At 46.2% G+C, this 23,327-nt stretch overlaps 2 protein-coding genes across 2 annotated transcripts in view; one reads left to right on the top strand and one right to left on the bottom strand.

Moving 5' to 3' along the window:
- Positions 1-2,202, bottom strand: part of ireb2 (iron-responsive element binding protein 2) — a 62,339-nt gene extending 60,137 nt beyond the window's left edge. The window contains exon 1 of the mRNA XM_085972098.1: positions 2,099-2,202. Within this exon, the coding sequence (XP_085828224.1) occupies positions 2,099-2,174 (76 nt within the window). The 5' untranslated portion in view covers positions 2,175-2,202. The remainder of the gene's footprint in view (positions 1-2,098) is intronic.
- A 94-nt stretch (positions 2,203-2,296) lies between these two features.
- LOC147097279 (solute carrier family 25 member 44-like) lies at positions 2,297-22,395 on the top strand. The gene is made up of 4 exons (XM_085972099.1): positions 2,297-2,380; positions 7,218-7,874; positions 9,866-9,993; positions 15,731-22,395. Exons 2-4 carry the CDS (start codon positions 7,253-7,255, stop codon positions 15,920-15,922), a joined length of 942 nt encoding a protein of 313 aa, XP_085828225.1. The 5' UTR covers positions 2,297-2,380; positions 7,218-7,252; the 3' UTR covers positions 15,923-22,395.
- Positions 22,396-23,327: the final 932 nt, after the last annotated feature.

Here is a 23,327-nt window from a genome sequence, read left to right as displayed (position 1 = left end):
GGAGCGGGCCCAGGGGCCGTGTAGCCTGATCCTGCTCCTATTTCGTGTGTCTAATTCTGTTAGATTCAGGAGATGGTTCTGTGATAGTGGATTGGCGGTTAGGATCAGATCAGCCATGATCTTATTGAATGGCAGAGCAGGCTCGAGGGGCTGATTGGCCTACTCCTGCTCCTATTTCTTATGTAAAAGCATTTTCAGATCAGTACAAGACAGAAACTAGGTATCAAAGCAATTTCAAAATTCTCATGCTTGTTTTCAAATCCCTCCATGGCCTTGCCCCTCCCTATCTCTGTAATCTCCTTCAGCCCCACAACACCACCCCCTCCCCCGAGATATCTGCACTCCTCTAATTCTGCCCTCTTGAGCATCCCTGATTATAAATCACTCAACCATTGGTGGCTGTGCCTTCTGTTGCCTAGCCCCCAAGCTCTGGAATTCCCTGCCTAAACCTCTCTGCCTCTCTCTCCTCCTTTAAGACGCTTCTTAAAACCTACCTCTTTGACCAAGCTTTTGGTCACTTGCCCTAATTTATCCTTATGTGGCTCGGTGTCAAATTTTTTCCTGTAATACTCCTGTGCAGCGCCTTGAAAGGCACTATATAAATACAAGTTGTTGTTGAATAAATGAGAACTGACTAGGCTGATGGGGTAGTATACCAAACGTACGCAAACTACAATACCTTGCTCGCAATAACATGCAAATTGCTTTATAAATTTAAGGTTCATATCATGTTACAGCACTGATGGGCAGAACATCGTGCCAGCTCTCTGGCAAGATCTATCCACTTGAACACACTCCCCTGCTTTTTAAATATTAAACTACTTTCCTTTTAAAAGCTATGATGGATTCTGCTTCCAGCAGTTTCTGGTGGGACATTGTACATCCTCAATCTCAGCACCAACTATCATTTACCCCCTCCCCAAAAGTTCTCCCTTGATTCAGTTAAGGGACAAATCAAGGATCAGCAGCTCACTGGGTTATTGCCCTCCGCACTGACAGTCAGCTTCAGCACCATACGGGGACAAGATTTTTTTTCTAAAGTGGATGTTTAACTTTTTTTAATAGGGGAGCCTCTCATTAGTACAATAGCAAAATACTGTAGATGCTGGAAATCTGAAATACTCAGCAGGCTAGGCAGCATCCGTGGAGAGAGAAACAGAGTTAACGTTTCAGGTCTGGGACCCTTGGATAGTTTTATTTAAAGAACAGGCAGCAGCCTGTTCAATCGGAGAGTCTGCACACACACACACCAGACAGCTGTGGCTCAGTGGGTAGCATTCTCGCCTCTGAGTCAGAAGGTTGTGGGTTCAAGTTCCGCTCCAGAGAATTGAGCACAAAAATCTAGGCCGACACTCCAGTGCAGTGCCGAGGGAGTTAAATTGAGATGTTAAACTGAGGCCCTGTCTGCTCTCTCATGTGGATGTTAAAGGTCCCTTGGCACTATATCAAAGAGCAGGGGTTTTACCCCATGTCCTGGCCAACATTCATCCCTCAATCAACATTAAAGCCTGGCCAACATTCATCCCTCAATCAACATTAAAGCAGATTATCTGGTCATTATCTGGGAGAAAGCAGGGACAGGGTGCTGAATTTGGATGATCAGCCATGATCTCATTGAATGGCAGAGCGGGACCGAATGGCCGACTCCTGCTCCTATCTTCTATGTTTCTATGTATCACGTTGCTGTTGGTGGGAGCTTGCTGTGCGCAAACTGGCTGCCGCATTTCCCTACAGTACAGCAGTGACCACACTTCGAAAAGTACTTCATTGGCTGTAAAGAGGTGGTGAAAGGCGCTATAGAATTGCAAGTCTTTCTTTGGGCAGGCGGAACCCACAGAGTGTGTGTGAAGTGAGGCCTTGTCTGTCCATCCCGTCCCCACCCCCTCAGGACCACGATCAAAGGCCGTCCCTTGGCCCGGCATCACTGCTGCCTTTAAACCCGCCCCAGGCGTCACCTCACCGCAGCCTCGGTCGGCGGGGGGGGGTCCGAGAAGGAGAAGCCCGAGCCTTTCCCCTCCGTACCCGGGCCCCACCTCCGCGGGCCTCAGCGTGCAGGCCGCCTGCTAACCCGCCATATCGCTCTCTCCCCGGCTCCTACCTGCCAAGCCCGCCGCCATCGCTCCATCCGAGCCGAACACGGACCCGCCGCACCCCGCACCAAGCGCCCGCCTCATTGGCCCCCCGCGCGCCAGCCAATCAGAGCGCCCGGTCGGAGCCCCCTCCCTCCCTAGCAACCGGCGCTCTCCCCACCACCCTAGCAACCGGCGCTGCGGCCCAGTGACAAGCAAAAAAAAAATCCTACACAAAACAAATTCCTTTCGGTCGGTTTGCTTTAAATGGAGGAGGCGCTTGTCAGAGTTTGAGCCGGGAAGGAGGCCCGGTGAGGAGATGTGATGAGGGCTGCCGATGCCGAGGGGTGGAAGGCGCCAGCCATTTCGGGGGAGGTTTATCAACCCTGCCCAGGGTAGGGTGGGCCAGAGAGAGAGAGAGAGAGAGAGAGACAGGCAGGCAGTGCTATGCGGTGGGAGCCTCGCCTCTCCTCTCCTCACATCCCCGACCTTAACAGAGAAGCCCTGACCCCACAAAGGCGCCCAGGTGTTGTTTTTGCCGGGATAGAAGATCCAAAGCAGCAGCCGGCCTCGGACCTACATACTGATGAACCTGTATAAAACACTGGTTCGGCCACAACTGAATGACTGTGTCCAGTTCTGGGCACCGCGCTTTAGGAAGATGCCCAGGCCTCCTTAGATTTACCACAATGGTTCCAGGGATGAGGGGCTTCAGTTGCGTGGAGAGGCTGGGGCTCTTCTCCTTTTAGAGCAGAGAAAGTTGAGAGGAGATTTGATAGAGGTGTTCAAAATCACCAGGGGTCTGGACAGAGTGGATAGAGAGAGAAACTGTTCCCAGGCGAATGCCCGGGCGCAGCGGTAGCGGGTGGCGGCGCAATTTAAAGGGCAGGTGTCGGGCGGACATTTTTATTTTGGCCGACTGCCAGCACCTGCCCACCTTTCACATTTGTTTGCGGGGTGCCGGCCGCGGTCGCTCTTGTGCACTGGGCTGTTTCCATGGCACCCTGCTCCCTGGTGGTCTGGCAGGGCCCTGGTGCGTGCAGCGCTAGGCCCCTTCCCTTTAATCGGGCGGAGGCCTGCAATGACGCGCCGCTGCTGCATGTAGCGACATTGAGTAGTAGCGCCCCAAGAAGGAGGTGGAGTACTTCGAAATAGTGTCATAGGATCTTTTACGTCTATCTGAGAGGGCAGACAGGGCCTCGGTTTAATGTATCATCCGAAAGATGGCACCTCTGACAGTGCAGCTCTCCCTCAGCACTGCACTGGAGAGTCAGCCTAGATTTTTGTACTCACATCTCTGGAGTGGGACTTGAACCCACAACCTTCTGTCTCAGAGGCAAGAGTACTACCAACTGAGCCACTGGCTGACACCCACTTGTTTACATATGGGTGCAGTTGCACATTTAATGAAATTTACAGGCGGGTACACTAATGTCATAGTTGTACATATTACTTGCTTCAGGGTCAGAGTGGATAGTTGGACACGGGTGCACAGGACTATCCTACCTTTTCTGAGGGCATGCGTGGGTTGGGTCACAGTGTGCACCAGCGAGAGGGTGGTGGTTTTTCGTCCATTATCTGTCTGACAACAGCGTGACTCTTCTGCGCAGGAATGTGTTGTGGGGCTGGTTAGATGGAGCTTGTGTGAGCCTCCGGAATGAAGATCTAGGTTGCTTGGTACTTTCAGTTTTAGGTGAAGGCTGTATCATGTGCTTTGAACGGCCGCATGTTCCATGTCCCAAAGGTGCACAGTCCACATAGCCACGGGTGTGGGGGCATGGCTTTGCTAATGGTGAGAGCTGTGCCAGTCTGTGAATCCTTCAGACAGGCCTAGCAAACAGAGGAAGTGGGTCTGAGGCATCTCAGTGGTGGGTCATGGCCTTTGTGATATCTCAGATTGCTACCCAGACTGATTGGATCTTGGGAGCAAGATCAGAGTGTGTGCAGGAGAACGGCAGCCCAGCTTCACCCTCTTCGGTACTCATGCAACAGGTAGGCGTGGAATCCGTGAATTTCATGCGGGCTGTGGTAAGCTTTGTGTCTGATTTGGAGTGGGGCCCCTTGTGCATTAACACAAATTGTAATTGGCTGGATCTTTCTCCCAAGCTCTCGTTAAAACTTTCTGTGGAGCCCCTCAATGTGCAGGTGAGTGTAGGGTACAGGGAAGGGATATATTTATGTCTTTGGGGCTGAGGATCTGTAGCTTTGGGGTGGGAATCAGTTCTCACTGGAGCTTATGAAGTGTTGCTGGCACTTCGAAGAAGTGTGTGATTTGGAGGTACCTGAACAGAGCCTGCTGAGTGAAGTTAAAATATGTCTGGTAGCTGCAGGAAGGGCCATGTGCCCTGTGGAGAAACTGACCCAACCTGGGGATTCCCTTCTCGTGCCAGGCTTAGAGCCAACAAGCAGACTTGACAGGTCGTTTTTGCGCCAGTTTGGAGGGAGAATTGGCAAACCTGATCTTTAGTGAAGTGCAGGCCTCTTTTCAGATTGATATCGTTAGTGTGATTATGGGATGTTTTGGGGGTGTACGAAGGAGAAGTTAGACACGGGAATTCGGCCTCCGTGCCCACCCACGGGTTCTGCCCAAGCCACAATTCCTCTAAGCTGGGCTGCTGAATTGCAGCTAAGGTTTGGAAGGCCAAGGCGTCCCTTGAGTTTTAGGAATCACATGCATACCTGGAGGAACGCAGCTAGGCACCTCTCGAGACCACATAACCATCGAACCAAACCCCAGCAGGTGCTACTTGGAACAGATGAAGGAGCCGGGACACCACATTTATCTGTGTTGTCATGTTTGCTCATTCAAGGAATGATATGGACGGGTTGCTTTCTCTAGGGTGTTGTATATACTGGCCATAAATGGGAGTAGTTCTTTGTGTGCAAGGTCACAAGTGTAAGGATCACTGATATACTGATTGGTATCTGAATGCTGCATCTGAGTAGAATTCTCTATATATGTTCAGCAATGTCTTGCGTAAGAGACATGGCCTCTATTGTGCCTTGGTTTGTAACCTGAACGCTGATGATGTGGGAAATGACGGGTAGTGAAGCAGTGAGCCTGGTTATATGTATTAATATGGCACCTGCATACAGTGGTGTTTTGTATTTGGCTCTTCCGGCTTGCGTTCCACAGAGTTCATTATTATAAGTACTGCAGGTGGTCCATTGGCCAGAACAAAGAGAAAGGGCCCAGGGGACAGCTTTTTCTGAATGCTCTTTGTAAGTAGAATGGGGGCACATGCGGTGATTGGTGTATAATATGGATATGTAAAACTGAAGTCAATGGGAATCGGGGGGGGGGAAGCTCTCCACTGGCTGGAGTCATACCTAGCACAAAGGAAGATGGTTGTGGTGGTTTTAGGTCAATCATCACAGCCCCAGGACATCGCTGTAGGAGTTTCTCAGGGCAGTGTCCTAGGCCAAACCATCTTCAGCTGCTTCATGAATGACCTTCCCTCCATCATAAGGTCAGAAGTGGGGGTGTTCGCTGATGACTTCACAGTGTTCAGTGCCACTCACAACTCCTCAGATAATGAAGCATGCAGCAAGACCTGGACGACGTTCAGGCTTGGGCTGATAAGTGCCAGGTAACATTCGCGCCACACAAGTGCCAGGCAATGACTATCGCCAACAAGTGAGCGCCTAACCACTGCCCCTTGACATTCAACAGCATTACCATCGCCGAATCCCCCACCATCAACATCCTGGGGGTCACCATTGACCAGAAACTTAACTGGACCAGCCACATAATTACTGTGGCAACAAGAGCAGGTCAGAGGCTGGGTATTCTGCGGCGACTGTCTCACCTCCTGACTCCCCAAAGTCTTTCCACCATCTACAAGGCACAAGTAAGGAGCCTGATGGAATACTCTCCACTTGCCTGGATGAGTGCAGCTCCAACAACATTCAGGAAGCTCGACACCATCCAGGACAAAGCAGCCCCTTTGATTGGCACCCCATCCACCACCTTAAACATTCACTCCCTCCACCACTGGCGTACCGTGGCTGCAGTGTATACCATCTACAAGATGCACTGCAGCTACTTGCCAAGGCTTCTTCAGCAGCACCTCCCAAACCCACGACCTCTACCACCTAGAAGGACAAGGGCAGCAGGCGCATGGGAACACCATCACCTCCAAGTTCCTCTCCAAGTCACACACCATCCTGACCTGGAAGCATATCGCCGATCCTTCATCGTCGCTGGGTCAAAATCCTGGAACTCCCTCCCTAACAGCACTGTGGGAGTACCCTCACCACACGGACTGCAGTGGTTCAAGAAGGCGGCTCACCACCACCTTCTTGAGGGCAATTAAGGATGGGCAATAAATGCTGGCATTGCCAGCGACGCCCACATCCCATGAACGAATAAAAATATATGGGGTGTGAGTAAAGGGTTCTGATTCAATGTCTCTACAAAGGCCATTCTCAACCATGGGGAGAAGACAGTCCAACTCTACCAAATTAAATGCCTTCTCAGCACCAATTAGGGAAGAAGTCATGGTGTGACTGCAGTGGTGAACACATGAAATATCTGCCTGATTGGCAACCGTGGATGAAGCATATTTGGCCTGGGTGCTACAATTAGCTCCGGCGTAATTGGGTTAGTGAGGGAAGAGATGGGAGAGGATTACTTACTGTTCCTGACTGCTATTCAGTGATGACCACAACCCCTGTGTTGGAAAATTCCTGAATTTTGACAAGACAGGCCTTGGCAATGATGCCCTTCCCAGTTGAATAGGCTGCTCTGCTGGCACTTGTTATCCCAGTTCCCAAATTCAGACTGGCCACTTGAAAGAGATGCCACTAATGTCCATGCAACTTGCCCAGGCATGAATCACTGGCCTCGAGAAACACCCTGTAAGTGGAGAAAATATTAGTGCTGGGGAGGTCCGTGGGAGCAAGGCAACATCTTTTTTGTTCAGTTGATATAATGCGCTATTTAATGTTAATTCAAATTACATGCCGTGATGGGAGAGCTCGTGTACTGGAGGGAGGAGCGTCGATGTGTCAAGTGCCCTATAGTCACACTGAATTTTATGTACATCTTGGGAAGAACATATGGACTTCAGAACTTGTAAAGTAGTTAACGTCAACCTGATGACATTAGTAGTTCTGAAACTGAGCACCCTTCCTGACCTTTTACAGATTACTGTGGACATCAGGAGCAACAGTGTCCAAAAATGCATGAAAAGCGAAACATTCAGATAATAGAATGGGAGGACCTGGACAAAACAAAATTCTACTCTATTGGTGTGTTAATGACTCTGTCGATCCGTCTTACGGTGTATCCAGCCACACTGATCAGGACGAGGCTTCAGGTCCAAAAGGGGAAGAGGCATTATGAAGGCACTTATGACGCGTTCTTTAAAATCCTGCGAACCGAGGGTGTACGGGGACTTTACAGAGGGTTTTTCGTGAATACATTCACCATAGTCTCTGGCCAAGGGTATATCACAACCTACGAGCTGGTACGTACGTACGTGTCCAACTACAGCGATAATAATGCCATTAAGTCGTTTTCAGCAGGAGGCTTGGCAGCGCTGGTGGCACAGAGCATCATAGTGCCCGTTGATGTCATTTCTCAGCACATGATGGTGGCAGGCCACGAAGGGGACATTGGCAGGTTCAAGCTGTATGCAACTGCAAGATCGCACAGACGAATGTTTGGACTGACACGGGAGGTTATCTTTCAGATTTTCAGCAATGACGGCCTGAGAGGGTTTTACAGAGGATATTTAGCCTCCTTGATGACGTACATTCCTAACAGTGCAGTGTGGTGGCCTTTTTATCACTTCTTTGCAGGTATGTAAGGTTGCAGTTGTTCTTTCCCCATCCTGAGCTCAGCCTTCTAATAAATGTGTTGGACATCAAATAATTTGGGAAGGAGAGTGGTTTTTAACCACTTGTATATGAGAACTTGGCGTTACTCTTGGTCAGAATGAATTTAGCAAAATCTAAAATAACTCCCGCTCTTCAGCAACTTCTACTTCATTGGGCTAATTTAGTTTCAAGACTGAGGCCGCATTCTCAAACTTTGAGTTTCCTTCAGGGTTGACTTAAAGCATTGTGCAGCAGTTACATATTACAGCCATTTGGTAACCACAGTACAATGAATAATATAGAATGAAGTAGGACACGGCTGGTGTATAAAAAGTGTAACAGTAACGGTTGCATGCCAGTGTGTAACGGTTACATGCCAGTGTCACGGTAACAGCTAAATGCTAGTACCGAGGTAACGGTTACGTGCCAGTGCCGTGGTAAATGTTACATGCCACAACAGCGGTTACATACCAGTGCCGTAGTAACAGTTAAGTGGCAGTTTTGCAGTAATGGTTAAATGCCAGTGTCGCAGTAATGGTTAAATGCCAGTGTCACAGTAACGGTTAAATGCCAGTGTCACAGTAACGGTTAAATGCCAGTGTCATAGTAACGGTTAAATGCCAGTGTCACAGTAACGGTTAAATGCTAGTGTCACAGTAACAGTTAAATGCCAGTGTCACAGTAACAGTTAAATGCCAGTGTCATAGTAACGGTTAAATGCCAGTGTCATAGTAACGGTTAAATGCCAGTGTCACAGTAACGGTTAAATGCCAGTGTCATAGTAACGGTTAAATGCCAGTGTCACAGTAACGGTTAAATGCCAGTGTCACAGTAACGGTTAAATGCCAGTGTCACAGTAACGGTTAAATGCCAGTGTCGCAGTAACGGTTAAATGCCAGTGTCGCAGTAACGGTTAAATGCCAGTGCCGCAGTAACGGTTAAATGCCAGTGCCGCAGTAACGGTTAAATGCCAGTGTCACAGTAACGGTTAAATGCCAGTGCCGCAGTAACGGTTAAATGCTGGTTCCTCTTATGTAAGAACATATGGAATTTTAGGAACAGGAAAAGGCCATTTTTCATCAACTCCAGCTGTCCAACTTTTAACCATATCCTTCAATCACTTCTCTCCCTGACATGCATCTAATTGTCTCTCACATTTAGACTGTCTGCTGCAATGGCTTTCTCTAGTAACTCATTCCACAGGTCCTATTATCTTCCAGGTGCAAAACTTCTGCCTGGATTCTCTTCTTTCTTTTAACTTCCGCATTTTTTGCGTGCCTCCCTGGTATTTGAACTATTTTTGCATGTCTTTAAAATGTTCCGATTCTCCTGCCTACTAAATTGCTTGCATGTTTTGAAATACTTGTGCTTATCCTGCTACTGCTCTCGCCTCATAATCTGTTTCAATTTGGCCAGAACTATTTGCACCACCATTCCTTAAATACTCTGCACTTTCTTACCTTCGATCTTCCAGCCATTTTGGTGTTCCATTTAACCTTTACTTTGTTCATTTGGTTCTCCCTTGAAGTCATCGTTTTTTGTATCACAATCCTTTTGCAAACGTGAACATTTCAGTTCTAATCAGATCCCAGATGCTTCCTCGCATCTAATATATGCACCACATCTGGATTATTCCTAGCGTAGATCCAGAAAATCACAGACCACAAACATAAGTGGGGAAATAATCCTGCTCCACCTCTACAAATGACTGTTTTTTTAAAAAAAAGGTTTCTCTATGGGGGGAAAAAAACTGCAGCACATAACAAACCATAAAGGGTCTCCAAGTTAATGATCCTACGTTGTAACCATTTAATTTTTGAAAGGTAAAATGCTTTCTATTGTATGTTACCTATTACAATTTACAAAATCACAGAGGAAAAGCCATCATGTGCTTGTGATATTAGAGTAAGGTGGCTGAATGAAGAATCGTCTGATTGTGTACATTGATGCCTTTTTATGTGTCTGAATTACAGAGCAGCTGTCAAGTTGGGCTCCCAGCGAATGCCCTCATCTGGTCCTTCAAGGAGTGGCTGGATCACTGGCAGCAGCCACAGCATCTACACTCACTAACCCGATGGATGTGGTCAGGGCTAGGGTTCAGGTGAGGATACTTTAAAAAAAAAAAAATCATTCACGATTATTAACTTGGAGACCCTTTATGATTTGTTATGTGCTTCCATTTTTTTTCCCAAAGAGAATTTTTTTTCTTTAAACAGTCATTTGTAGAGGTGGAGCAGGATTGTTTCCCCACTAGCATCGGTGTCGCTAGCAAGGCCAGCATTTATTGCCCATCCCAAGTTGCTCTTGAGAAGTAGTGAGCAGTCCTCGTGAACCACTGCAGTCCGTATGGCGAAGGTACTCCCACAGTGCTGTTCGGTAGGGGAAGTTCCAGGATTTTGACCCAGCGACGATGAAGGAATGGCGATGGCGTGTGCATTGGAGGGGAACTTGGAGGTGGCGGTGTTCCCATGCGCCTGCTGCCCTTGTCCTTCTAGGCAGTGAAGGTCACGGGTTGCCGAAGAAGCCTTGGCGAGTTGTGCAGTGCATCCTGCAGACAGGGCACAATGCAGCCACGGTCCGCCGGTGGTGGAGGGGGTGGAGCCGGTGGTGGATGGGCCGCTTTGTCCTGGATGGCGTTGAGATGATCGATACTACCAATGTCTTAAAAACCACGTGGGTTCTTGTAAAAATGCTAGTGAACTAAAGGGGCTGACCATTTAATATCAGCGATGATCGTGGATCTCCCCTGCCAGCTTAGTGAGTAACTGCACTTCCCACTGCAGTACTGAGCTGCATTAAGCAGGAGGGCTCCAGGTTTAATCCCAGATTGTACTGAGTTATTTAATCTCAGACAAAAGTGTAAAAGGGTTAAGGAAGTGAAAATCATTCAGGGCTCCTATTCCAGTTTTCTATCGTTTTAGCTCATTATTTTCAAGTGATCAGCTGTGGGTTATCATGGCCATGACACTTGCCAATAGCAAGATAAAATCTAAACGGAATAAAACCTGTTCCAACAGGCTCTGCGTATACTGTGCACGAGAGTGTTTACGAGTTACTAGTTTAATCTCAGGATTCAGATTTCTGTTGCAATTTGTTTCTATGCCATCATTTATGGCTTTACCTGAATTTCCTGTTATCTCCTCGGAACGTAGGAACAGGAGGAGGCCATTCAGCCCCTCGAGCCTGTTCTGCCATTCAACGAGATCCTGGCTGATCTGTGACCTAACTCCATATACCCGTCTTTGCCCCATATCCCTTAATACCTTTGGTTAACAAAAATCTATCAATCTCAGATTTAAAATTAACAATTGATCTAGAATCAATTCTCATTTGCAGAGGAGAGTTCCAAACTTCGACCACCCTTTGTGTGTAGAAGTGTTTCCTAATTTCACTCCTGAAAGGTCTGGCTCTAATTTTTAGACTGTGCCCCCTAGTCCTAGACTCCCCAACCAGCGGAAATAGTTTCTCTCTATCTACCCTTCGAGTCATAGACTGTGCCCCCTGGTTATTGACCCCTCTACTAAGGGGAAAAGTTCCTTTCTATCTACCCTATCTATGCCCCTCATAATTTTGTACACCTCAATCAGGTCCCCCCTCAGCCTTCTTTGCTCCAAAGGAAAACAACCCCAGCCTGTCCAGTCTCTCTTCATAGCTGAAACATTCCAGCCCAGGTAACGTCTTGGTGAATCTCCTCTGCACCCTCTCCAAAGCAATCACATCCTTCCTATAGTGTGGCGACCCTTCTCTCTAACTACAGTTCTCCTTATTATCTTGAAAACTTCAATCAATTCACCCCTTAACCTTCTAAATTCCAGGGAATACAACCCTAGTTTGTGTAATCAGTCCTTGTAATTTAACCCTTGGAGTCCAGGTATCCGACTCTCTTAAGTTTGGTTTGATGTTTAGGGCAGAAACACCACCCACAACATTTCAATAAGTTTTAAAACCACTGCCTTTTGCAAAATGAACCCAACTCAAAACCCATGGGGAGAGGGAAAGAAAAAAAATCAGGGATACTTACTGAACACTTGTGAAATGCCAGCAAGACATTACAAGACTAATTTGAACGTGTTCAGAAACAGCCCTGGAGACCACAAGGGGAACTCCGTATTCCCGCACTCCCGATGGGGAGCTGTGTTCACAGGGAGCCTGGGTCGCACGTCAGGCTGCAGCATTGTAGTCCTGATTCTCTGATCCGCACTCCCTGCAAATGCAGCTTGACATAAATCGTGCCATTCATGTAGAAAGGACTTATAGAAACATAGAAGATAGGAGCAGGAGTAGGCCATTCGGCCCCTCGAGCCTGCTCCGCCATTCAATGAGATCATGGCTGATCATCCAAATTCAGTACCCTGTCCCTGCCTTCTCCCCATATCCCTTGATCCCTTTAGCCTTAAGAAATATATCCAACTCTTTCTTGAATATATTTAATGAACTGGCCTCCACCGCCATCTGTGGCAGAGAATTCCACAGGTTCACCACTCTCTGGGTGAAGAAATTCCTCCTAATTTCAGTCCTAAATGGCTTACCCCTTATCCTTAGACTATGACCCCTGGTTCTGGACTCCCCGGCCATCAGAATCATCCTTCCTGCATCTAGTCTGTCCAGGCCTGACAGAATTTTATAGGTTTCGATGAGATCCCCTCTCAATCTTCTAAACTCCAGTGAGTATAAGCCCAATCGACACAATCTCTCCTCATACGTCATTCCTGCCATCCCAGGTATCAGCCTGGTGAATCTTCGCTGCACTCCCTCCATGGCAAGAACATCCTTCCTCAGGTAAAGTGACCAAAACTGCACACAATGCTCAAGGTGTGGTCTCACCAAGGCCCTGTACAACTGTAGCAAGACATCCTTGTTCCTGTACTCGAACCCTCTTGCTACGAAGGCCAACATACCATTTGCCTTCTTAACCGCCTGCTGCACCTGCATGCTTACCTTCAGTGACTGGTGCACAAGAACACCCAGGTCTCTTTGCACTTCCCCTTCTCCCAATCTATTGCCATTCAAATAATAATCTGCCTTCCTGTTTTTGCCACCAAAGTGGATAACCTCACATTTATCCACATTATAGTGCATTTGCCATGTTTCTGCCCAATCACCCAACCTGTCCAAATCGTACTGGAGTTTCACGACATCCTCCTCACAGATTACCCTCCCACCCAGCTTTGTGTCGTCTGCAAATTTGGAGATATTACATCCAATTCCCTCGTCCGGATCATTAATATATATTGTGAACAGCTGGGGTCCTAGGACCGATCCTTGCGGTACCCCACTAGTCACTGGGCGGCCTGCTGGTGGCGCTGTCCAGGGAGAGTATAAATACTCGGGCATGGGCCCAGCTTGCTCAGGGACATTTTGTAAACGGGAACTAGTGAAGGATAACTAGACTTCCATGTTGTGAAACAGTCGATTAAAGCCTTGTTTAATACGCTGACCAAGTGCCTAGTAGTTTTCTTACGTCACAGCTCATCGGTGGGACCGTGGAGTTGCCGTTTGTGTGTAATTTCACTCCCCTTTCCATTCACCTAAATGCTGTGGTTGACCTTGGATTTTGTTTTTCCAAAAGTAAAAGGAATGGATAAAGTCTAAGTTAAACATTGCTTCCATTTTTATCAGGATTCAAAATTCATAAACTTGGAATCTTATTACCGAGAGAAGGACAGAAGTAATTTAGCAGTTTGACCAATAATACTTGTATTAATTGGTATTGGAATTCCTGTTTCTAAACATATACTTGACACTCCCTGTGGTTCCATGGCTGAATGGGCTGTGCAGTGTCGTACTAAGACACAGGTCAGGAAGGTCCCAGATTCAATTCCTGTCCTGTGCAGTTAGCCAAATGTAACTACGGCAGTGGGGATCCTACAGCTGGTGCCTGTGGGCTAGGGGGAAGAGAGGGAACAGACCAGAGTTCCCGCTTCCGATTGCTCATCAATGGTTTCTCTCCCCTTGAAAGTGCTGGTCAGAATCACATTTGGCCGAAACGGCCTCCATGCAACCATAGCCTGCTGGCACTGATTGCCCAGGTTGTTGCATGAAGAATGGCTCCGTCGCCGCGGTACTTGAGAACCACAGCCACCCACCAAGGCACCAACAATCACTACCTTCACAAAATGTCAGGCAACAAAACAATAGCGAAGGGGAAAGGGGTAAGTTAGCACTGTTTTGTCAGTGTTCACAGAGCTTAAAACTGCTTCTATATATTTTCTGATTCCAGGGCCCAGTATTGGTGATGAAGCTCCCAGCATTTTAGCTGTTTATCTAGTGGGGTCATTGACACAATTATTATTCAGCAAGATTTGGTGTTTAGGCAGGGGATTTTCCAAATGGCTTTAAACATAGGAAAATCTACAGTTTGCAATCAAATATAAACGGAAGACATTTGAAGACAAAAGTACAAGCAGGAGTTGAAAGTGTAAGATCATTAAAAATGTCTTGGCACAACCATTGTGCAATTAGTAAAACACGCACGATCGTAAGAGATCTGTTGCAAAGAATTAATGCAGAGAGGTAATGCAATCAGCTTGAACAGCGGCCCATCCACTTCGTTAAACATCCACTCCCTCCACCACCATCGCACTGTGGCTGTAGTTAGTGTAGTGTCTACAGGATGCACTGCAGCAACTCGCCAAGGATTCTTCGACAGGACCACCCAAACCAGCGACCACCACCACCTAGAAGGACAAGGGCCGCAGGCACAACGGAACACACCACCCTGACTTGGAAATATATCGCATTCCTTCATCGTCGCTGGGTCAAAAGCCTAGAACTCCCTATCAGCACTGTGGGAGTACCTTCACCACACGGACTGCAGCGGTTCAAGAAGAAGACCCACCACCACCTTCTCGAGGGAAACTAGGGATGGGCAATAAATGCCGGCTTCGCCAGTGACGCCCACATCCCAAGAATTAATTTTAAAGTAATGCATTGTTTAGCTCGCACTTAGAATATTGTATGCAGTTTTTGTCTTCAGACTTGAGGAAGATAAGGAATACTGTGAAAGAGAAACTGGGAATGATTTCCAAGCTTTAGACAGTGACGGTTACTTTCTCTTGGAAAAGAGGTTAATTAGGGCAGAAATAAAAACAAAATGCTGGAGACACTCAGCAGGTCAGGCAGCATCTGTGAAGAGAGAAACAGAGTTAACGTTTCAGCTCGATGGCCTTTCGTCAGAACTGGAAAAAAGCAGGAAATGGAACAGATTTTTAAGCAAGTTTAGGGGCATCTGTTCTTTCATCCCCTCCCCCATTTCCCAGCCCCTAAACCTGCTTTAAAATCTGTTCCATTTCCTGCTTGCTTCCAGTTCTGACGAAAGGCCACCGAGCTGAAACGTTAACTCTGTTTCTCTCTTCACAGATGCTGCCTGACCTGCTGAGTATCTCCAGCATTTCCTGTATTTATTTCAGATTTCCAGCATCTGCAGTATTTTCTTTTTTTAATTAGGGCAGATATCATTTAAACATTGGTATGCTTCTCTCTTTGTTTTAAATAAGCTCTCCATAATTGGTGGAGAGAGTAACATTGAGAACCAAGTGACGGACAAGATCTCACAGTAATCTAAATGGATGCTCAACTTGCAGTGCGATATCTAACCTTTAGGAAAACCTCTTGACTAGTACAAGTAATACCAGGTTAATATTAAGGGAAAACATAGGGAAGAATTTGTTAAATGTTATTGGAAAGATATCTAAATCTAAATATGATGTGGGGTGGGAGGGAGATGTGATAACGAGGCGAGAACGAGGCCAGGATAAAGCCGCTAAGTCTATTAGGAACACACTAGATTTTCCAGAGTGCAGTAATTGGCTAGGTTCCATTAATGTTTTCTGTTTCAGGTGGGGGGCAAGTCCTCGATAATTGAAACGTTCATGCAGCTTCTAAGAGAAGAAGGTGCAAGGGGCTTGACCAAGGGACTGTCTGCTCGCATCTTAGCCACAGCTCCAACAACTCTCGCCTTGGTGCTTGGTTATGAAACACTCAAGAAAATCAGTCTGAGGCAAGATCTAGTGGAATCTCAACACTGGTAGCTGCCTGCGAGCCTATATCCCATTGAAACACACTGGAACAAATTTCCACTGCGGCGATTAACGCAAATTTGTAAGATTTTGGTCATCTTATACATACACTCACTGTTTGAAATTTTAAATGCCAGTGATGATGCAGGTGCTGCACTAAAGCAAAGGACCTTTATTAGAGAATTGAACCTTTTCTATTTTTCGGTTGTACAGTATTGTCATATCTCATTCAGATTCACTTATAGTCTCTAATATTCTGTAATCCTGATCATAAGTATGGGGCTTACTGGCAATCAAATCATTATCAACAGTGTAGTTAGTGCAGCTGAAGGTGGATGTGTAAAATTCTCAGACTGTGTCCTGTTGAATTATGAAAACACCCAGCAGTACAATGGTAGATTTTTGCCTTCAAAACCTGGGATGTGCTTGGAGAGGATTTTAAGCTGCATAACAGAAGGCCGCAGCACTAACAGTTACACTAGTGAGATAGTGAGTTTAGAAGATCTATTGGCACTCCATGCAAGCATATACTAAAGCTGCACTCACACTGTAGGATGTGAACGGAGTGAATCGCTCCCAAGATCATTTCAGATTTGGAGAGCTGGTTTGTACCGGCTCCTCAAACTCGATCACCCTTCCCGGTTTACCGCTGAAGCTGGTGTTTAAATGCACCACAGTGTATTGAGACACCTCTCATTTCTTTTTGAAAGACAGTTACATTAGGTTCTGTGCATTTAATGGATATCGATTTGTATTTTATCCGATGGTTAGTAATGCACTTGTACAATTTTCATAAAGCCTTTGCTTCTAATGCCTACAAACCAAAAAATGACAACTTCTAGATTTCTAGGTGCCCTCGGGTGGCATTTTACACAGGGATTTAGGACCAGGTGTAGTCTTCAGGTGACACAAAGTCAGAGGATGGGGAAAATTGGACTGGAGTACAGAGATGTCATTCAGTCCCCATTTTAAAGCTCGACACTTTGCCCTTATTTTTATTTTCATTATAAATTCTGGTGCCCACATTTATAATGGAAAGTACCCAAGCAAACTTGTCACAGTGTAATTATACTCTCCTGCCAGTAGTGGAAATTACGCAGAATTTACAGCGCAGTCATTTGGCCCAACCGGTCTGTGTAGGTGTTTGTGCTCCACACGAGCCCCTTCCCACTCTACTTCCTCCATCTCACCCTGTCAACATATCCTTCTATTCTTTCTCCCTCATCCAGCTTCCCCTTAACTGCAGAAAATGTTATCACAATGTGACAAGTTTACAAAGGAATTTATAATGGTAAAATGACAGGAAGCACGCGAGGCCATAACATTTTTTAATATATACTAGTTGACCTTCTGTGGCTTTGCACACCCGGAGTTCAGACCAAGTGTCATCTCGGGTGAAGCGAGGATAGAGGCCGGGGGATAAATGGCCCAGGGCGCACAGATGTAATTCACGTCCCCATTTTGAAGTCACACGCTCTGTCCTTATTTTTATATTTCTATTATAAATTCCTGTGTCCATATTTATAATAAACTGTTTATGGAAACTTGGCCCACTGTAATTCCCCAGTTCCTCCTCCTTTCAAAGAATGAGACAGCACAGAAAGAGGCCATTCAGCTCATCGTGCTTATGCCAGCTCTTTGAATAATTAGTCCCGCCCCCCCACCCCCCGCTCTGCTCTTTCCCCATAGCCCTGCAAATTTTTCCTTTTCAAGTATTTATCGAATTCACTTTTGAAAGCTATTGAATCAGCTTCTACCACCCTTTCAGGCAGTGCATTTCAGATCAAAACTCGCTGCGTAAGAAAAATCTCCTCATCTCCCCTCTAGTTCTGTTGTCAATGATCTTAAGTCTGTGTCCTCTGGTTTCCGACCGTCCTGCCACTGGAAACAGTTTCTCCTAACGTACTCCATCAAAACCCTTCATGATTTCGAACGCTTCTATCAAATCTCCCCTTAACCATCTCTGCTCCAAGCAGAACAACCCCCAGCTTCTCCAGTCTCGCCACAGAACTGAAGTCCCGCATTCCTGGTATAATCCTGGCCAATCTCCTCTGCACCCTGACCAATGCCTTGACAACCTTCCTGAAGAGTGGTGCCCAGAATTGGCCACAACACTCCAGCCGAGGCCTAGCCAAGAGATTTGTAAAGGTTTAGCAATAACTTCCCTGTGAAGGTTAGAAAGTGGAAGACTTCTAACTCGGGGAATGTGTTCACATCCCTCCATGGCCTCACCCCTCTGTATCTCTATAACCTCCTCCAGCCCTCCAACCCGCTGACATCTCGGCGCTCCTCCAATTCTGGCCTCTTGCTCATCCCCGATTTTGTTGCTGCACCATTGGCGGCCGTGCCTTCAGCTGCCGAGGCCCTAAGCTCTGGAATTCCCTCCCTAAACCTCTCCACCTCTCTCTCCTCCTTTAAGACGTTCCTTAAAACCTACCTCTTTGACCAAGTTTTGGTCCTAATCTCTCCTTATGTGGCTCGATGTCAAGTTTTTGTCTGATTTGCGTTCCTGTGAAGCGCCCTGGGACGTTTTTACTATGTTAAAGGCGCTATATAAATGCAAGATGTTGTCATTGCCACTACAGCGCCTCCCCTGTGACAGAGTATACAGTAAACTCTTTCGTATCCGGCACCTACGGGACCAGGATGGTGCCGGTTGATGAAAAATTCCGGATAATAGAGAGGTGGGCAATTTTTAACACAAAAAAAATAAAAACCACTGACTAACTCGGCCACCGCGGGAAACTCGGACTCGGAAAAATGGATGGATTTGGCAAGATTACCGGTTATCTATTTTGCCGGTTATTAAAGAATTCCGGATGATGAAGTGCCGTTTAAACAAGAGTTTACTGTAATGACAACAGGCACATTAACATAGGCAGCTCCCATTATAAACGTGAACGCACAACGAACATACAATCGAAAGAAGTTCAGGGAGTGCACGCAAACATATGAAAATGATGGTCAGGAAAAGACCAGCTGGTCCACCGAGCCCCTGCCCCACACTCGTGATGCCTCGAGCACCGTGACTAGACACCTCCTAGCCCACCCCCATTTCCGTGTAATCTCCCGGGAGAGGCAAAAAAAACTCAGGGCCAATAAGGGAGGAAATAAAGCTGGTAACACATTTCAGAGGCTCACTGCTCTGGGAAAAGAAGACGGGCCGAACATCTAGCCTCTTCCTACTTCCGCATAGTTTAGCTGCATGTCCCCCTGGTCCTCACCAATCTGAAATAATCGATCAATAGGTGTGCAATCCAGCCCTTTCAGTATTTTATAAATGAGATGGTAATGCCTTGTACCATCATCCCTTTTGTCTCAATCTCTCCCGCCTTCCACCCTATCACAGACCTTCCCTTTTGTTCTTTCCCCCCCCCCCTTTCCCAGCCCCTGAACTTGCTTAAAATCTCTAACTTTTTCCAGTTCTGACGAAAGGTCATCGACCTGAAACATTAACTTTGTTTCTCTCTCCACGGATGCGGCCCGACCTGCTGAGTATTTTCAGCATTTTCTGTTTTTATTTCCGATTTCCAGCATCCGCAGTATTTTGTTTCTGTACCAACATTTAATAGTTTCTCCCCATTTAAAAAATATTCTGTTTTTCTATTCTTCCTACCAAAGTGAATAACCTCACATTTCCCTGCATTATACTCGATCTGCCACCTTACTGCCCACTCACTTAACCTGTCTATATCCCTTTGCAGACTCTGCGTCCTCCTCACAGCTTATTGTCCCACCTAGCTTTGTATCATCAGCAAGCTTGGATACATTGCACTCGGTCCCTTCACCTGACATTAATATAGCTTGTAAATAACTGAGGCGCCAGCACTGAGCCTTGCGGCACCCCACTGCTTCGCAACCCCACTTGTTTTACTGTGTTAAAGGCGCTATATAAATGCAAGTTGTTGTGGTGTATGTGCAGCTGGAGATAGACCTTTTGGGAAACAATGATGCACTGCCACCTGGCGATCACGTTTTGCAATTACAGGGTGAGTTTAGAACCATAGAGGTTTACATCGCAAAAGGAGGCCATTTGGCCCATCGTTTCTCTGCTGGTTATTTGCTAGTGCAATCCAAAATGAATCACACTGTTCCACTCTCTCCCCATAGCCCTGTATCTTTACCTGTTTGAAATACATTCCCGTAAAATATACAATGGCCTCTACTACTCCCTGTGGCAAAGCATTCCTGGCTCCAACAACCCTCTGTAAAGAAATTTCTCCTAAATTTTCCTCACTCTGTTAGTGACAGGTTTAACTTGATGACCCTGTGTCAGCCTTGGCTCAGTGGTAGCACACTTGTGCCTGAGTCAGAACAACACCAATTTGCATTTATATAGCACCTTTAACATCCCAAGTCACTTCACAGGAGCGATTATCGAACAAAATTTGTCACCAAACCACATAAGGAGATATTAAGGCAGGTGACCAAAAGCTTGGCCAAAGAGGTAGGTTTTAAGGAGCGTGTAAAGGAGGAGCGTGAGGCGGAGAGGTTTAGGCAGGGAATCCCAGAGCTGAAGGCACGGCCACCAATGGTGGAGCGATGAAAATCGGGGATGTGCAAGAGGCCAGAATTAGAGGAACAGAGGGTTGAAGGGCTGGAGGAGGTTACAGAGATAGTGGGGGAGGGGGGGGGGCATTGAGGGATTTGAAAACAAGGGTGAGAATTTTAAAATCGAGGCGTTGTGGGTCCAGGAAATTGAGCATGTAATCTAGGCTGTAAAGGGCTTTGGGATGTTCCGAGGTCATGAAGTACAAGTTCTTTTTTCTTCCTTGTCACTGACTCCCTAACTAGAGAAAATAGTTTTTCCCTATTCACTCTATTAAAACCCTTCATTATTTTGAAAAAAGCTCCATTACGTCTCTTTTTAGCTTTCTCTGCTCCAGTGGAAATAGTTCCAGTGTCTCAAATCTCTTTCATACCAATGTTTCCCATCCCTGGCATCATCCTGATGCATCTACGCTGTACAGTCTCCATGACTTACGTAGTCCATTTCCAGTTTAAACGTAGACACGGGCCCGTAATTTGTGGCCAGCGGCGAAGCAAAGGCGTTCACCACTGGCCCCGAAGAAAGCTTCCCACAAAGATCTCGCCATCTCTGTGGCGAGTAGTTCGGCTTTTCCAACGTTCACTTGAGATCAGTGCAGTTTCAGTGGGAATTCCATAGCGCAAGCTGCTGTGACGTCAACAAGCTGTGTAAGCAGCCAATCACAATGCAGAATTCTCACAGCCCGAGAACCAGGAAGTGAAGAAGCTCCTTTTATTCTGACTTTTTAAAAATGTTAGCGAGCAAAACAAAGACTGGGGCTCTAACGTGGGGAAAAGGTAAATCTGCAATAAATATGAACAAACTTTAAAAAAATCTGAAAAACATTTTTTAAAGTTTCTTAAAAATTGTAATTTTTACTTATGATGGAGAAATTTGACACTCCACAAAATTTAAATTAGTCTTTTTAGGGCCATACATTCGTTAAGCAGGCAGTACGCTGTTAAAACCCCAGTTATTCCTAATCCAACAAGGTTTAACATTTAATGTGGTATTTAACAGCGATATTACTGCAGAAAAGCCCAAGTTTTCGTCAGTTTCACTGATTTCACTGGTTGCCGGCTATGGGGCGGGGGCGGGCCACAGCGCAGCCAGTGGATGACTGACCGCAACTTCAGGATTTCCGCGTTAGGTTGCGCAAGCGCTAAATCCTGAAGTTGCAGTCAGTTTCAAAGGGGTAATAACTGTTCGTTCACTGTTATTACCTAGCGCAATTTCTGGGCCATTGGAATTTATAATGGTAAAAAAAGATTGGTGCAAAAGTGTGGCAACCGGAAGTAAGGTTTTGTAAATAGGAAGTGCATAAAGAAGTAAGATTGTTAAATGGATACAAGTCAATCTCATGTGGCATTTTTCACAGGGAGTCAAGACCACGTACAGTCTCGGGTGAAGTGGGGATATAGACCGGGGGACAATTAGACCACAGAACACAGCCGTAATTCAATCCCCATTATCAAGCCATACATTCTGTCGTTAGTTTTGTATTACCATTGTACATTCCTATGTCCACATTCATAATGGAAAGTACCTATGTAAACTTGTCACACTATAATTATACCAAGGTGATGCTGCAGTGCCTCAACTGGGGGAAGAGTGTAATTACAGCGTGACATGTTTACATAGGTAATCTCCATTATAGACATAGACATTAGAATTTATAATGGTAAAAGTTGACAGGACATCTGTGCAGAAGTAATGTTTTTAATATTTATATTATATGGGGCTAATAGCTCCAGCAGGTGAGGAGAACTGCTGGTAGTGGATTGGCTACCTGCTGTACATACTGCCCGTTTTTTTCCCCATTGAAGTCATGTTACAGTCATACATTCACTTGTTAATCTTTTGTTTAATGAATTCCTTTGATAGTTTAAAAAACAAAATTAGGTCTGTTCTTATGATGCTCTGCCACATTTAATGAAAATTAAAGAAAATACCTGTAGAGGCACAGGATAGATCTTGTAGGTAAAGTAACTAACAGAAAGGTTTCTGCTTGTTGTCCCAAGCATGCTATTAGAGACCTACCTAGCTCTCGAAGCCAAGGAGGTGCAGGAGACCAGATGGCTCATGTAAAGAAAAACATCAGCACTTATTTGATGGGCTGAATGGGCTGTTTCTGCTGAACTATTCTGTGATTTTATAATTTTGTGCGTTTTACATTGCTAATGAATCTTTTGCTCTTACAAGGAGCCAATACAACAGTTGGAATAATGTAAGTTGGTAGCACTCTCGCCTCTTAGTCAGAAGGTTGTGGGTTCAAGTCCCACTCCAGAGACTTGAGCACAAAATCCAGGCTGACACTCCCAGTGTAGTGCTGAGGGAGTGCTGCACTGTCGGAGGTGCCGTCTTTCAGATGAGACGTTAAACCAAGTCTGCCCTCTCGGGTGGATGTAAAAGATCCCATGGCACTATTTCAAAGAAGAGCAAGTGAGTCCTCCCCAGTATGCTGGCCAACATTTATCCCTCAACAAATACCACTAAAACAAATTATCTGGTCACTAGCACATTGCTGTTTGTGGGAGCATGCTGTGTGCAAATAGGCTGCCACGTTTCCCACATTACAACAGTGACTACACTTCAAAAGTACTTGATGTAAAGCACTTTGTGATGTCCTGAGGCCATGAACGGTGCCATATAAATGCAAGTCTTTGCTTTAAGCACAGCCTCAAAAAATAAACTAGGGGGGAATTTTTCAGGGGGTCAGGTGGCGGGTCGGGTGGGGAAAAAAAAATTTTGACAGCGAGAAGGGAACCCGCTGTCAGCCCACCGCCTCGCTAGTTTCCCAGATGTCGGGTCTGTCATCGCTGAACAGACCCGACACCAAGCGGCGGGGGAGGCAATTTAGATGATTAAGAGCTTAAAAACTATTATAAG

This window comes from Somniosus microcephalus, chromosome 32, assembly GCF_052327205.1.
Source record: "Somniosus microcephalus isolate GS21.2 chromosome 32, FLI_Smic_1.0, whole genome shotgun sequence".
In the NCBI taxonomy this organism is placed as follows: Eukaryota; Metazoa; Chordata; class Chondrichthyes; order Squaliformes; family Somniosidae; genus Somniosus; species Somniosus microcephalus.
This window is presented reverse-complemented; position numbering and strand designations above follow the sequence as displayed.

Excerpts from the sequence above, each read along its gene's own strand:
- LOC147097279 (XM_085972099.1), top strand. The coding sequence starts at position 7,253 with ATGCATGAAAAGCGAAACATTCAGATAATAGAATGGGAGGACCTGGAC. Across the intron at positions 7,875-9,865 it reads TTTTTATCACTTCTTTGCAG|AGCAGCTGTCAAGTTGGGCT; the intron begins GTATGTAAGGTT and ends TCTGAATTACAG. Across the intron at positions 9,994-15,730 it reads TGGTCAGGGCTAGGGTTCAG|GTGGGGGGCAAGTCCTCGAT; the intron begins GTGAGGATACTT and ends TTTCTGTTTCAG.